This window comes from Puntigrus tetrazona, chromosome 16 (assembly GCF_018831695.1).
Source record: "Puntigrus tetrazona isolate hp1 chromosome 16, ASM1883169v1, whole genome shotgun sequence".
NCBI classification, from domain to species: Eukaryota; Metazoa; Chordata; class Actinopteri; order Cypriniformes; family Cyprinidae; genus Puntigrus; species Puntigrus tetrazona.
The window spans coordinates 23102829-23117471 of record NC_056714.1 but is presented as its reverse complement, the minus strand read 5'-3'; the positions used below and the strand labels follow the sequence as shown (position 1 = coordinate 23117471).

The window sequence follows — 14643 nt, the reverse complement described above, 5'->3', positions numbered from 1 at the left end:
TACTATACTAATACCGATGCTCATTGCAATACCAATAACAATACACACACCTCTATCTATCCAACCATTCATGGCTCATCAAGGTTTTGTTAAAATAAGAGTTTTATTTAGTATTAGGCATTATATTGATCAAAAGTGATGGTTAAGATATTTATAATATTTGTGATTTTTATGATTTGTTTAACTTTCTATTAATCTGATTATTGATAGACATTCATTTAATTAACTGATAGTGGTTTTCATAATGTATAATAAAAATAAGAAAAAAAATGCACGTATTAGAATAATTAGAAATAGTCAGCATATTAGGCTAATGGCTGCTTTAAAATGGTGTTCAAATAGAAATGTTACTTTAAATAGTACTTAATGCGTAGGTGACCAGAACATTTCCAGAAAAAACAAAAAACGCCTTTTTTATTTTATATACTATAAAAATGGTATTATAAACCTCGATACATTTTGATAGGCGGTGAAAAATTAAACGCCTTTCTCTTTGCAATTTCCTCATTTTACCTCTAAGGGGCGATAATGGACTTGGAAACGTAATATTTTCCTAGCTCTTTAAAAAAAAAAACCGCCAACAAAAAACTCTCCGGTGTCAGTTGTGACATCTTCTGGTAAGACCTGGCATGACACAATCACGGTGAACCCTTTTATTCCCAATCAAGGATTATTTAATCACCAATTGTTTATTAAAATGAAATGAAACAACTTTTATATTGTCCGTATATTTTCATTACTACAATAAAAACATACTGTGTACCTGCAGTATCTGGTACATGCAGTGTATGCTTTCATACATATTTCATACATATATTGTAAAACGTATATTCAATATTTTCTTGTAAAAAAAAAAAAAAAAATACATTTAGTTATTTACACATTCTACCAGAAGAGAAGGAAAGCTCCTACGCTGGTAGATGAAGCCGCTCTATACTGAAGATAATTGTCAGGTTAATAGGATGTTAATCGTTCCATTCAGACTCCTGTGGCTCTGACTGATAGTTCGAGTGGCTTGTGAAGCTGCCTGTATATCCGTTTGCTGCACCTGAGGGCCTGTATTTCTCTGACACTCTCAGAGTTGGCAAGAATCCATCAGACTGTATGCTGCTGTCCATTTCCGGGTACTTTCCAACTGACGAAAAAGAAAATAGAAAATTATCAACCAGTGATTGGCTAAACGTCTCAATAAACTTTGTTCTTTTTGAACTAAGACATTTTAAACTTTTTTTTATATTTATAACATTCACATCCATTCAGATAATAGGAATAAATTATGTTTTAAAATGTATTCAATTAGAAAAAATATTTTAAATTTTTTACTTTTTTTTTTCACAATTTTGTTTTTTTTTTTTTTTTTTTACTGTATTTTAAATTAGATGATTGGTCTGTCTTAGCATTTAGCATTAGTTTCCAAAGCATTAAAAAAAAAAAAAAAAAAAAAAAAAAAAAAAAAAAAAACAGTGTAAACCGTTTCTTGTAAATGCGTCTTTTGGGATTAGACCAGAGGAGCTGATTACTGTACAAACCATAACTTATACCTGTTTTTTGCGATATAACTGGTTTTACAACAGTATGCGATTCAGACCCCATGTTTGGCAGAGACATCAAAGACTTTATTGCCCGAGGCAAATTAAGTGCGGGAGGAAAGTGTGGGAGGCCAAAACAGCTAAACCTATTTGGTTAATTAGCATTCAATGCAAGACAACATGCATGTGGTTTGTACCCTTCGTCTGCGAGGTGATAAGATCAGAAGAGGTCACAGGAAACTTCGTAATGATTTTATACAGTGACGCAAAGCCATAGTTGAAGTCATCACAAAATACGGTAATACCTATTTTGAAACTCTCCGGACTCTATTTAACGTGTACTGTGGGAATGTTTGGTGCGATTTCTAGAATGCTGTGTGAAGTTATCTGAAAGATTTCCAGGTCACAGCTTAAGAAATATTAGCTGCAACATTGAGCTGAATACCAACACTACTGTTTTTAGTTGAGCTGAATTAAACTCGTTTGAACTTTACACGGTTATTGAGCTGTGAATTAAACCTGACCTACGTTTACACGTACATAGTCAAACGTTTTACCTAATTGTGTGAGCTGCTGGCATTCTGCGTGTTTCTCCACGTCACAGTCTGCAGGGTATTTCAGGATGTCTGGAGGAAGCACTGGCGAGATGTGGCTTAAAGAGATCTCTGAGAACACAAAATGTAATTTACAGCTCATAAATAAAATGACATTCTTGCATGTTCTTCAGATAGGCATTTAACGCATGCATTTGAATTATTTATTTGATAGTTCATTTAGAAGTAGTTCATTTACAGTAGTCAGTATTTGCAAATTAGATGTCTGCTCATTTTTGACGGTCTTTGTTGTGCTGTTTGTACAACCCACTGATACATGTCAGCGAGCTTGTATGTTGAACTGAAAGGATGTGGTTTTCCAGCAACTGTTTAATCGTAAGCATCTTGTGCACTAAGCGGTAAGCTATTGACAAAGCCTACAAACGTGTACATCCTCACTGATGCTGGAAATCAGCGACGGCATCAGATGCATTATCTTAAATATGAAATGTTTTCAGAGCAGTTTATCCCTCAGTGACCTGCATTAGACCCCGCATGTGTGGGAATACGTATGCATCTAGGTTAGTCTCAGAGTTCGGTTCGGTTTCCCAGTCAAACATGAGTTACTGCTAAATGACCCTTTTATGTACGTCATTGAAAAATTCTGCTCGCCTCTCATCACGGACAGCTAGAGTCAATCTAGAACTACAACCTACACATCTGATATTAAGTCAGCTTGACTTATTAGACCGCTCAGCAGAAATGCTTGTGACCCATCTCCGAGAACATGATTCAGTCTTGTATAAGTGTTTCCGCATTTGATATTATATATGCTGATGATTCCGGGGTTTATTCGAAATCCTTTCGCTCTAGATCAATATGTATATGATGTAAATGTGGAATACATATTAGGTTAACCTCTTCGTAAAAAAATACATCGGATTGAGGTGTTACAGTAGACGTATGCATCACATTCACTTACCTAATCTTTTTGACTGACGTTTGTTTCTCGAATAAATTTTAAACAGGATCAAAAAAATAATCAGCGAAGTAGTCGCGATCCCCGCCCACAGGCTAGCAGGTAACATCCATGAACAAGCTGAAATAAATGAGAAATAGTGAGTTTGGCCGTGATCCATGTCTGGTAGGAAGGAATGAATGTAGTGGCATTTTCTATAAAGTAGTTTTTTTGAGTAGAGGTATAAAAACTTACATGATTTAAATTGTCCACACACAACATCTGATTTTGTGGTCCCAGGAACCTCCAGATGTCGACCCAAATTATCACAACTGTAATGTGACAGATGAGGCAAACGATTTCAGAAGGAAAACCGTGTCACGTTTTATTTCTATCGAGGTGCGGAAAATTACGAGGAAACTATTATGAGTATAATATGAGGTTTTGTAGGTATGTGCTGGTTCGTGTGTGTGTAGACAAAAGGAAATATATATGTATGGTTTCGTCAAAGAGAGTTTGAGAAAGGAAGTGATACCCACCCACTCTCCTGCACAGTATACGTCTACACTTTTATTGAATGGAAGCAAATTAATGCGGTCCTATTTCGTGTAGGAGAATGACATAGACACATTTACGTAAAACCTGTAATGGTTATACATAAAAGCTTTGCATTTCTCCTTAGTTTTTTTTAGATAGTGGTAGATAAGAAAGGGCATTATACTGTAGAGTTAAACAGAAGAAAGACATCTTTGTCTGGGCAACTTAAAATAATTCATGTGAGTCTGAAGCTTGTGATAGTTTCGCAAGAGATCATTTGGAATCAAATGACTTTTTAGTCATATATAGACACCGTTGTGGGGGGTGAGGAGCCGGTCTGTCTCTCAGTATACTGTGTGTGTGTGTAACACTGACTCTCACCTTGTAAAATTTTTGCAGCTGGAAATGTAGTCGTCCACATCGCTGTAGGTCCCCACTGGGCAGGGGATGCACACAGTGTTTGTCTTGAACGTGTCTGCAACACGGCTTCAGTTATTCAGCAGTCCTACTGCCACATATTACTACACTAAAAAGTCTATGGAAGCATTTCTATCCGTGGCAGATCTTATAACAGGTATATCCATGCTTTAATACAAACTGATTATATGTCAACTGGGTCGCTCAGGTTTTTTTTTTGGGGAAAGTGTAGAGTTATGTTCACAGGGTTCACGACATTACTGAGTTTATGTTCATTTTCCCTTTCAATAGTCTTTGAACCAGCTTATTAAGACATATTCAAGGATATGTAGATGGATTAAGGAAAGTGTGTGACAGTCTTGTTTTAAAATGTACTGAAAGGCTAACTAAAGACTATACCTATCAAAAGCATCTTTAGTTTAAGTGCTTGGTGAAACGAACTGTCATCTTAGTCCTTATGTAGCAACTGTCAGGTTTTTAAAACGCCCAGTAATTTCAAAAGTCGTGTTTGAGGGATGACTCTGTAATATTTATGTTTCAAATGTGTGAGTCTCTGCAAGCAACGCATAGCTCGTATTTTATTTTTTCATATTCTACATCCAACTGGGAATTCCAAAGGGACCCATAACAAATTAGCCTTTCGATTGGCCTACAAATTGACCTCATAATTATATATTATATCCAGTGTTGGGAAGATTACTTTGGAAATGTAGATTTCACAGATTACAAATTAATCTATTTAAAATATACTCTGACTTTATTAATGTACCACATAACATCTGATTTTTTTTCTCATTTCTTTAAAATGTTTTTAACTGTTAATTACTTTCAACCATTTAAACCAGGAATGGTTAACTTTACAGTACTACTCATATTACTGTGGTGTTTTTAAAAAATCCTTCATCGCTTGAATTAAGATTAGAATAGTTTCATTTTAAAGCACAGCCACCGCGAAATAAAACTTTTGCAGGTTGAATATGGATTTAAAATCATAATTAGAAATAGTTTAATCACTATGTTACTGAAATCAACTCTGTTGATAGCTGTGACAGGTTTATCTAACAATGCTTTGAAAAAAAAAGCATACTGTATATATATATATATATAAACAAACACTTGTATAAGTAACTGTAATTTACTTTTTAGAGTTACAGGTTACAGTCTAACAACAATATTTTGTCATTTAATTACCCAACGCTGTTACATGTTACTCCCCAACACTGATATATTTATTTATAATAGTTAAATTTTTTACATTATAACTAAGACTTAAATAAGACTCTTTCTTACATAATCTCTTTATATTTAAATGTAAAATATTTTAAGGTTTGTCATATTTGGAAGTACGCTAAGGCACCAACGTTTTTGGAAACCAAATGCTGATTAAGTAAGGGTTACTCACAATGAAAGGCAACTCCTTTCCCTGGAGGACATTTGGAGACGGGCGTGCAGTTATCGCAGTGGGATTCACTTATGTGTGTACAGTAGTATCCCGGCTTACACTTGCACTCTGTATTTTTGTCTTCCTTACACTCCTTTTCCATCTCCATGTTGTTGGCTGTCACACACATACCAAAACATTACTTGTTGAAAAAGACATGCTGTTTTAAAATAAAAACCAGAGTGAGTGAAAATAAAATTACCGATGGAGCACTCCCTGCAGGCTCGACACTGGCTCAGTTTGTTTTCCTGATCAATAAATGTGCGCCGTGGACAGATTTTACACACTGTATCCGATGTGGCATTGCAGCTGGCAAACATATATTTTCCTGAGAAAGACAGAGAGCTCACGTTTTGAACAAGAGTCCACAAGCACACCAAAAATGTTGTATTCATGTATTAGGATGCCCCCTTCCAATGAACAGGTTTGACTAAAGTCATTTCCAAGAGTACAAATTTTAATGTTTAAGCATATAAGGATATTTGGTCAGAACAGCTAACAGTGGAGTTTTATTTCTTTACTGTAATTTCTGATGTGATATATATATGATATAAAGTGGTAACTGCAAAATAGGCCGCCTTCTCAAACGATCATTTTTCAAACATGTACAGCATGAACATGTGAACATATGAACATCCTCTGCTAAAGTCTGTACAGCCAGGTAGTGTTAAAAAACCTAAGCTCGTTGTGAAACATTCTGATGGAGAGGTGCCCGCCAGCTATCTTTCGCTGATTAAATGCTGTTTTGTCTTATAATGTGGCGAATACATACATATTAGTTCACCTTATGTGTCGTTTTTTTCAATATGATACAGAATGTCCTTTGTTATGTTAATGCATAAATTCCAGGAACCATCAAAAACTAGTTAGCATGGTTACAGTAAAGGATTTCCTGAGTAGCTACTACTGAGTCCCTGGTTTCATGCTGATGAAAACAATGTGATGAGTAAAAATATTACCCTGTGCCGTACAGTCAAATGAATAGGAAGCTATGCCTCTAAATTAGCAGAAACACAAGCGAATTAAACGTAAATGACCTTCAAATCATGTCGCTGTATATAAAATATCTGATCAATCTTGATTGTTTATCCTCACACAATGGTTTGTGAACTGCTTTCATAAAGATGCTCACAGTATTCTGACCATCATCAAGTGAAACAATAAACTGCAGTAGATTCTAATATAAAGAAAGCTAACTGTATTATATATAAATATATCCACTATGTTATAAATATAACATATCCGCTACATTATATGTAAAAAGATTCTTACAGAAACGTATAACTTCCCATAACTTTTCTCATAACCATAAATTAGCTGTTTTACGATATTGATGCAGTATAGAAATCCCACCTTTCGGACATGTCCTGCATTTCTGATCTCCCATCTTGGCTGCGTTCAGTGTTTTTTCGATTCGATCCCTTCAGTGTGAGCGTTTTTGTGCAGTCATATGAAGTCTGTTGACTACACACCCCTTAACTCCAAATATGGAAGTGATGTCTCGATCCGTTTACGCAAGTTACCAAGGAATTGATGATTACTCTGTCATGATGACCTGGTCTAAGCTATTATGTCAGTTGCCTTCTTTTTTCTTTCTGTCTGTCTGTCACTCTTGCTTGCCCTGTCTTTTTGTGCGATGTCTCAGTTCATCCGCCGCAGGTAGGGGAATCATTTTTTTCTTTCCTTTCTTGTACCTTTTTTTTACGTCACCCACTCTTAACCCTCTCTGTTGCTCTTTTTCTGCCCTCTGCGCTGGAAAGCCCCGCTACCTCTGCACTTGAGCTCACATTCTCTTGCCTTCCTTCCTGTTCATGCAGCAATAAACCCCTGAGACACACAGACAATGTCAACACGAGACCTCAGTTTACTGAGAAGGTATTGTGTGATTACACACAGATTACAGCAGTCTACCTTATTTATTATCCGCTAAAACAGTTGCTTCGATTACTTCTGGGTTGCCAAAGATTTGAGATAATGAGGCAGTCCTTTAAAACTAGGTGGAAGTGTATTTGGGAAGTGTTTTATGCTTTAAGTTTTATTTTGTTTCTGAATAATATTATAACTCTTAATTCTTTCTGGGACAGGAAAACTTATCTGCAAATATCACACAGTGTGACCTAAATATCAGAAAAGTGAGGTCTCAATTCAAAACCCACAGACAGCTTTGTGGAAGACACTGCAGTACCATCACGGTGAGAATGTGTGTGCGTTTGTTCCTACTCTTTTCCTCATTTGGTCAGAACTGCTAACAGTGTGGTTTCATTTCTTTACTGTAATTTCTGATGTGAGCGCTGGTGTGCTGTAGAGCACAGGACCCATTTCAGTATGTAACATTTTATTCTAGGCTTTAATTTCTATAGTCTTTCCTCACAATATTAATCTCATCACCAACATATAGCTAGGATAAAATATCTTTGCAATAGACACTAAACAAATACTGTAGACTATACATTTAGGTGTTTTAATCACCTTTATGATGTAAAGAAAACTCATCAGATCAGTTTAAAATATTGTATTTTATTCTAGCATATCTATTGTCCACTTTCAAGTACTTGGACCAGTAAAAAAAACCAGCAACTTCAGATTCACAACAACAACAAAAATGGAAATCATGGCCTACACTTTAAAAGTGAACAACTTAACTTCCTTAGTTTTGTGTCAAATGAAGCTCTCTGTTTTACTTCCTTTGTCTGGTGGCTTATAGCTTACCTCGCAAATTTGTTGATAAATATATAACTCATTGGTAATATAGCATATTTTGTGGACTTTATTGGCAATGTTCGTGTAATGTAATTGGTAAACGTACTGTTGCATTAGAGAAAATATTAAATGTAATGTGTATAAACATTACATACTTTCAAAAACTACACAACAGCAAATAACAAGCGGCTCTACACACCAATGTGTAATATACATTCTATAATGACATTGTTTGACCTTTTTTGTGTGGTTATTACACTAAATAGTTGTTGGAAAACATCCAAAAAATACAGTGCGGGTGACTTCTTCTTCCTGCTTGCCCCCATCTCTCTTTTTGCTCTCTTCTCCTCCTCAATTACTTTTTATTGTTTTCCATTTCTGACGCCAGGCAGCATACTGTCCAGGAGTGCAATAAGCAGAAAGTGCAGGATATAGGTATAAGTTATAAGTGCGCTTATATGTGTATCCGGGGGTTTCAGCATTGTACTGTAACCAATGTGCTTCTGGCTCATATGCATAAGTTGTCACTTGTCAGTTAACTGAAATAGTGTTTGTATTAGTAAAGATGTTGACTTTCTTATTTATTTACTCATTTAGTATTTGAATTATGTATTTATTTTTAACTAAATATGCTTTAAATTAATGCATTATTAATGTTAGTATGACGTATACCCCACAACAGTCTGTCTGGAGCAGTCACTAAATATCTGCCCTCCGGTTCACATCAGTTCAAGGTGAACGCCCACTGACAAGTGTTGGGAAACATCCAGTTTGAGTAAGTTGACTTTTGTTTTTAGGGGAAAAGAGGGCTGGACATGATGATGCACGAAGAGCATGAAAGTGAAAGTGCAGAAGGAGAGGGCGGGCTGCGTTTTAACACTTGTAATCATGATTGTTTTTTGGTATGTATGCATTTTTGTTTACATAATATTTTTCATTATATCTATCTGGCTGTCTGTCTTTTGTACTTTACTAATTATTCCTGCTATGTTCTCCCTTGTTTTCTGTTATGATTTTCCTGACTTTTTTCTTTCCCGTGCAGTGTTATTGTCCTCCTTCTTCCTGTGTGTGGGTCAGTGGCTTTGGCTGGATGGGTGCAGTCACCTGGATATCCACGAGGGTACGAGCCCCATTCTAACATGACCTGGAAAAAGTGTGCTACGACCGGACACAAAATCACGCTCACTCTCATACATTTGGACCTAGAAGAAAGCTTTGATTGCGAGGACGATGCCTTGAAGGTGAGTGTACAAAATGCTATTTTTTTGAAGTTTTATGTTAAATTAATAGCACCTTTTCACCTCTGCAGTGAATAGGTGCCATCAAAATGAGAGTTCAAACTGATAAAAACATTGCGAAAATCCGCAAGCAATTGCCACAAATCAAGCTCATCAGTTAACATGTTGTGAAGCACAATTTATTAAACAATTCTATCATTAAGACATTTAAATTTAACGTTGTTGCTTCTGGCCGAAATACTCCATAATCCATAATACTGCTTCCCCTACTGAAAATATCCATAGTCTGTTTTCTTCCCCCTTAAAACTTAAAATTTGGTATGTTTTTGATTGTAAATGGTCCTTGATTTGTGCATTTCTCTCCTGACCTTTCACTGGAATAGGCAATATTATTGATGGGACTCATTTTAACTGTCAGCAATGGTTTGAATTAAAAAACCTCTGCATGGATTTAATACAAATGCAGAACTTCACAAGATGAAAGTCGTGGACTATTGTGATTTGTTAGCAGCTGTTTGGGTTTTCCTTCCAACGGCACCCATCCACTACATGTAATGCATGCAGTGGTGAACAAGCGAAGGAATGCAAAATTCTCTAAATCTGTTTCGACCGATAAACAAATGAACCTACAGCTTGGATGACCTGAGGGTAATTAGATGTTTTCATTTTTATCATGAGCAGTTCCTTTAAAGGAATACTCCACTTTTTTTTAAATAGGCTAATTTTCCAACTCCCATAGAGTTAAACAGTTGGGTTTTACCGTTTTTGAATCCCTTCAGCCGATCTCCGGATATGGTGGAGCCTTTTAGCTGCATCTTTTAGGACAACTCTGCTAGAAAACAATAGAACCCTGCCCAAAACACAATAGAAAATTGGATTTAATGGGTTTAATGGAAAGTATAATCGGCTTCTATTGTTTTTTTTTCTTTATCAGGTGAATCTGATTAGACCATTAGGAGCACGCTCAAAAAATGACCAAAGAGTTTCATTATTTTTCCTGTAAAAACTTAAATCTTTCATCTTTTCAATCGTTCATGTGGGATTCATGAAACATTCTTATGCCACCAGTCTGATCATATGAACGATCACACGTTGATAAATTGCGTACTGAGACCGACAGAAAATAAAAAATGTTGATTTTCTGGGCCGATATGACAAGAAACTATACTCTAATTCTGGCGTATTAATCAAGGAACCTTGTTGCCATACCATAGGCGCAGCAGAAACAATGATATTATTATTAATGATATTATTAATATCATTAAGCCTACCATATCGGCCTAGAAAGATAGAAATAGAATAGAAAATAGAAAATAATAGAAAATGATAGAAATATAAGCCTAATAGAAAATGAGCCTGTGTTCCTTTAAAGAGTGTGTTTGTGTGAAAAGATCTACTACAGTGTATATTTTACATAAATGATTTCTCCAGCTATTTGCAGATGAGATGCTTCTTTCAAATCTATGTGGACGGAAGTCCATGAAGGAGCTGCAGGCATCTGTCAATCCTTTCCTCCACTCTTCCTCTGGTGGTTGTCTCTCTATTTCCTTTCTTGCAGACTACTCGAACAGTGAGAGACACACTGGATTTATAGGCTTTTACACAATACAGGGTGAGAACCATGATGATTACAGAACCGAAAACATATGAGATTATTTGTGGATCACTGAGAGCGCTACCAGTTATTGCTGATCCGAGTTTTAACCTTAAATCTTTCTGACTTTTAGATGTTAATGAGTGTATGGACCCTGAAAATGAGTGCACCCAACTCTGCAACAACTACATTGGAGGCTATCGCTGTTTCTGCAGGCCAGGTTACAACCTTGACTCTGATAAGCACACCTGCAAAGGTAACAGATTTTGACATGCATGTTTTGGCTTTCATGTTGATTTAGTGCAATTAATTATGAAAGGAATACAACCAGCCAGTCATTATTAAAAATAAATAATTATTGTTTTTATTATTTCATATTTTACATATAACTACTTAGCAAGTAAATGAATACATGGGCATGAAATAGTCATAATTTGTATATGTTCGCACTCAGAACTTTTTTTTGTTTTCTCTCTTTGTGTCAGTGAGCTGCAGTGAAGATCGCACAGGGTCACAAGAAGGTGTGTTGTTGTCACCTGAGTGGCCTGAGCCGTACCCAGAAAACTCTTTGTGTTCTTACATTCTGGCCGTAGAAGAAGGTCTGCAGTTTGAGCTGACATTCACTGGAGTGTTTGATTTGGAGAAGAAAGAGAATGGAGAATGCATCGACTCCTTAACCGTAAGCAGCATGTTTGGTACAATATTTGCTTTTCTATTTCTATTTCTTCCTTCATTGACCTCCTCTCTCTTTCCATATACATTCCTCCCAGATAAAAACTCCCTTTGGTCACGTTGACACATTTTGCGAAAGGGATGTCCCTTCGTCCCTGCTCACAGGGTCTCAGCGTGTTGAGATTATCTTCAGGACAGACCATAAAGGAGCAAACCGAGGTTTTAACCTCTATTACAAAACAAAAGGTATGTCTGTTTCCTCCCATCTTTAAATATGAACAAAAACATACTACATGCTCAGGATTGGTGGGACCACACAAACTGAGAATCTGTCATTGAAAAGCATATTTGAAGAATCACTGATCTTAATATCGATTGTCGATTGAAAAGTGCTGTGAATTGTTTCCTAAAATGTTATTTTATATTTTATTTGCTTTTTGACAGTAATGAAATGTACTGGACCTGTGACACCAAAATCTAGTCTGAACCCGCAGCTTTTGGAATATTCCACAGGCGACAAAGTGACCGTGAAATGCGACAAAGGACATGTATTGAAATCAGTAAGTATTTCAGCCTGACTGATTTGACCTTTCTCAGGCTGAAGAACCACATATTTAAGTTATTGAGTGTGTTTGCTGAGAAAATAATTTTTTTATTAAAATTCACAAAATATAATTGTAGTATATAATATAAAAGTAGTATATTTTTATTGGTATAATTAATAACCAGTTTTATATTATTTTATTATCATGATACATTATTTTAATATAATAATAGATTTAATTAATATTTTATTAGTATTTTATTAGTAAAACTGCATTTACTCACTTTAATACTCGCTTTATTAATATAAAATTGTAGATGAGGAAAGATTCATTACATTAATAATAATTAATATTATTATATTAAATTACATGAAACGATTTTTAATAAATATATTATTTAAAGTTTGAATATTGTGCTGAGGTTTTGCTAATTCCAGTCAGCAGTATATAACAGCTTGTTCTTCATAGTGTAGTTTATGAGTCAAACCTTATTTTAATCATTGAAACTCACATTTAGCACGATATGTTCCACAGCAGGTATCAGCTGAAGTTCAGTATAACGCCACATGCCAGAAGAATGGACAGTGGAGTCCTGTTATTCCCTGCGAACGTGAGAAAATGCTGTCTATAATGCCTTCTTTTCTTAATTTATGAATGTTGTTGTGTTTTAAGATATACATGGAAATAAGTCATTCATTTTTAATTGGTTAAATGGGCTGTTCAGCATACATTTTGGTGCATGTTGGGCACATCAGTAGCACAATGCTCAGAAAATGCAGGAAGCTGAAAATATTCTCATGTTATTTAAAAAAAACACTTCTTGTTTTCTTTTTTAGCTGTGGATTGTGGCATTCCGGAGCTTCCTGAATTAATGGAGCTATCAGATGAAGATCCTTCAACAACGTATTTGAACCAGATCAGTCTTAAGTGTGCAAATAAATATTATCAAATGGATAATAATGGTGAGATATGTATGGTTTGTGTGAACTACCTAATTCTTAACAAAATACTAATTAGATCTACGTTTACTACCTTCTCTTTTCTCAGGTAATTTTACCTGTAATGCTGAGGGTAAATGGGAGTCTGAGAGTGGTCAAAATGATTTGCCTAAATGTCAACCAGGTACTCAGTCAATACTGAATAGACCTATAAACCCAAATATACTTTTATATCTTTCAAATTTCCTTTTTGTAGATTTCATATTTCTTTCTATCTTTCTTTTAGTGTGTGGAATTAATACAGAGGCCTCTTTTGATGGCAGAGTCTTTGGTGGGAAGCCAGCCAGATTGGGACAGATTCCCTGGCAGCTCCTTCATAGGCAAAATCCCAGAGGTGGTGCATCTCTGATCAGTGATTACTGGGCCCTTACAGCTGCTCACGTAGTGGATGGATATGAAAATGGGGCCATGAATTGGTTAGGTGGAATAATTGATGGTCAGGACAAAAACCCAGTCACTATTGAGACAGAAAAAATAATCATTCATCCAGGATACCAAAAAGTAGGACTGGGGAAAAACCAAACAAACTATGATTATGACATCGCGCTAATCAAAATGTCTAAAAGAGTGTCTCTAGGTACAAACTTAAGGCCAGTGTGTCTGCCTAAGCAAGCAGATGAACCTGTGAAAGAGGGCACAGTCTCAGGTTTTGGAATATTTAAAAGAAATACAGTTAGTAGACGTCTGCTTTATGGACATGTCCAGATACATCCACTTGATGAATGTAATTCAGTAGGTTTGCCTGTCACTGATAATATGATCTGTGCTGGAGGAGACGAAGTAGACAGTTGTCAGGGTGATAGTGGTGGTCCTTTGTTTTCTCCTGTTCTGGGCTACGGGTCTCTAGAAAAGCCCTATAGTCTTACAGGCATTGTATCATGGGGCCCTTCTGGATGTGGGCATGAAGGCTTTAAAGGCTACTATACTAAAATCCAAAACTGCCTGGATTGGATCAAGGAAACCATGGAAAACAACTAATATGAAATCACTGAAATAATATACACCTACACCTGTTGTTAATTTTACCATCTGCTGTATCTGATTAACATATACCCATCTGCTATTTTCACATAATCACATTGAATTTTAAAACTTTTGTATTAAGTTGTTTTATACTAACCAGTAAAAGAGTTTACATTACACTGAAACAATTTCAGTCTCTTATTTCCTATTTTTATAAAAAAATGTTTTGGCCATTTTTGTCTAATGTTAGTAACATTAAAACCTTATTTCATAAGTAATCCAGCAGGTAAAGTGTCATGGGCTGCCCAGCCTGCCCATATCTCTGTTTTTTATGTTTTTAGCAGTTGTGCCAGATTAGTATTCCTATTCAGCCAAATCAAACAAACCTGACTTTTGTTGTTTTAAAGGTTTTCTGTCTTTGTTGCATCCAATCTCAAACAGCGAAGATTTATAAAATATGATTCATTACCTCAAAGAACATTTTTTGCATCTCACAAGACTGGAAACATCTGTAATCT

At 35.7% G+C, this 14643-nt stretch overlaps 2 protein-coding genes across 2 annotated transcripts; one reads left to right on the top strand and one right to left on the bottom strand.

Annotated features, from left to right (window-relative positions):
- Positions 1-656: 656 nt before the first annotated feature.
- Positions 657-7167, bottom strand: LOC122360203 (tumor necrosis factor receptor superfamily member 5). The gene is made up of 8 exons (XM_043260616.1): positions 6769-7167; positions 5618-5743; positions 5377-5532; positions 3939-4032; positions 3276-3352; positions 3045-3161; positions 2087-2194; positions 657-1135 (listed from the first exon to the last, which is right to left on the bottom strand). Exons 1-8 carry the CDS (start codon positions 6800-6802, stop codon positions 966-968), a joined length of 882 nt encoding a protein of 293 aa, XP_043116551.1. The 5' UTR covers positions 6803-7167; the 3' UTR covers positions 657-965.
- A 421-nt stretch (positions 7168-7588) lies between these two features.
- LOC122360201 (mannan-binding lectin serine protease 2-like) lies at positions 7589-14302 on the top strand. Its single transcript, XM_043260610.1, has 12 exons — positions 7589-7607; positions 8913-9017; positions 9158-9356; positions 10785-10965; positions 11081-11203; positions 11433-11626; positions 11718-11865; positions 12064-12179; positions 12699-12774; positions 13001-13126; positions 13212-13286; positions 13389-14302. Exons 2-12 carry the CDS (start codon positions 8950-8952, stop codon positions 14138-14140), a joined length of 2058 nt encoding a protein of 685 aa, XP_043116545.1. The 5' UTR covers positions 7589-7607; positions 8913-8949; the 3' UTR covers positions 14141-14302.
- The last annotated feature ends 341 nt before the right edge of the window (positions 14303-14643 follow it).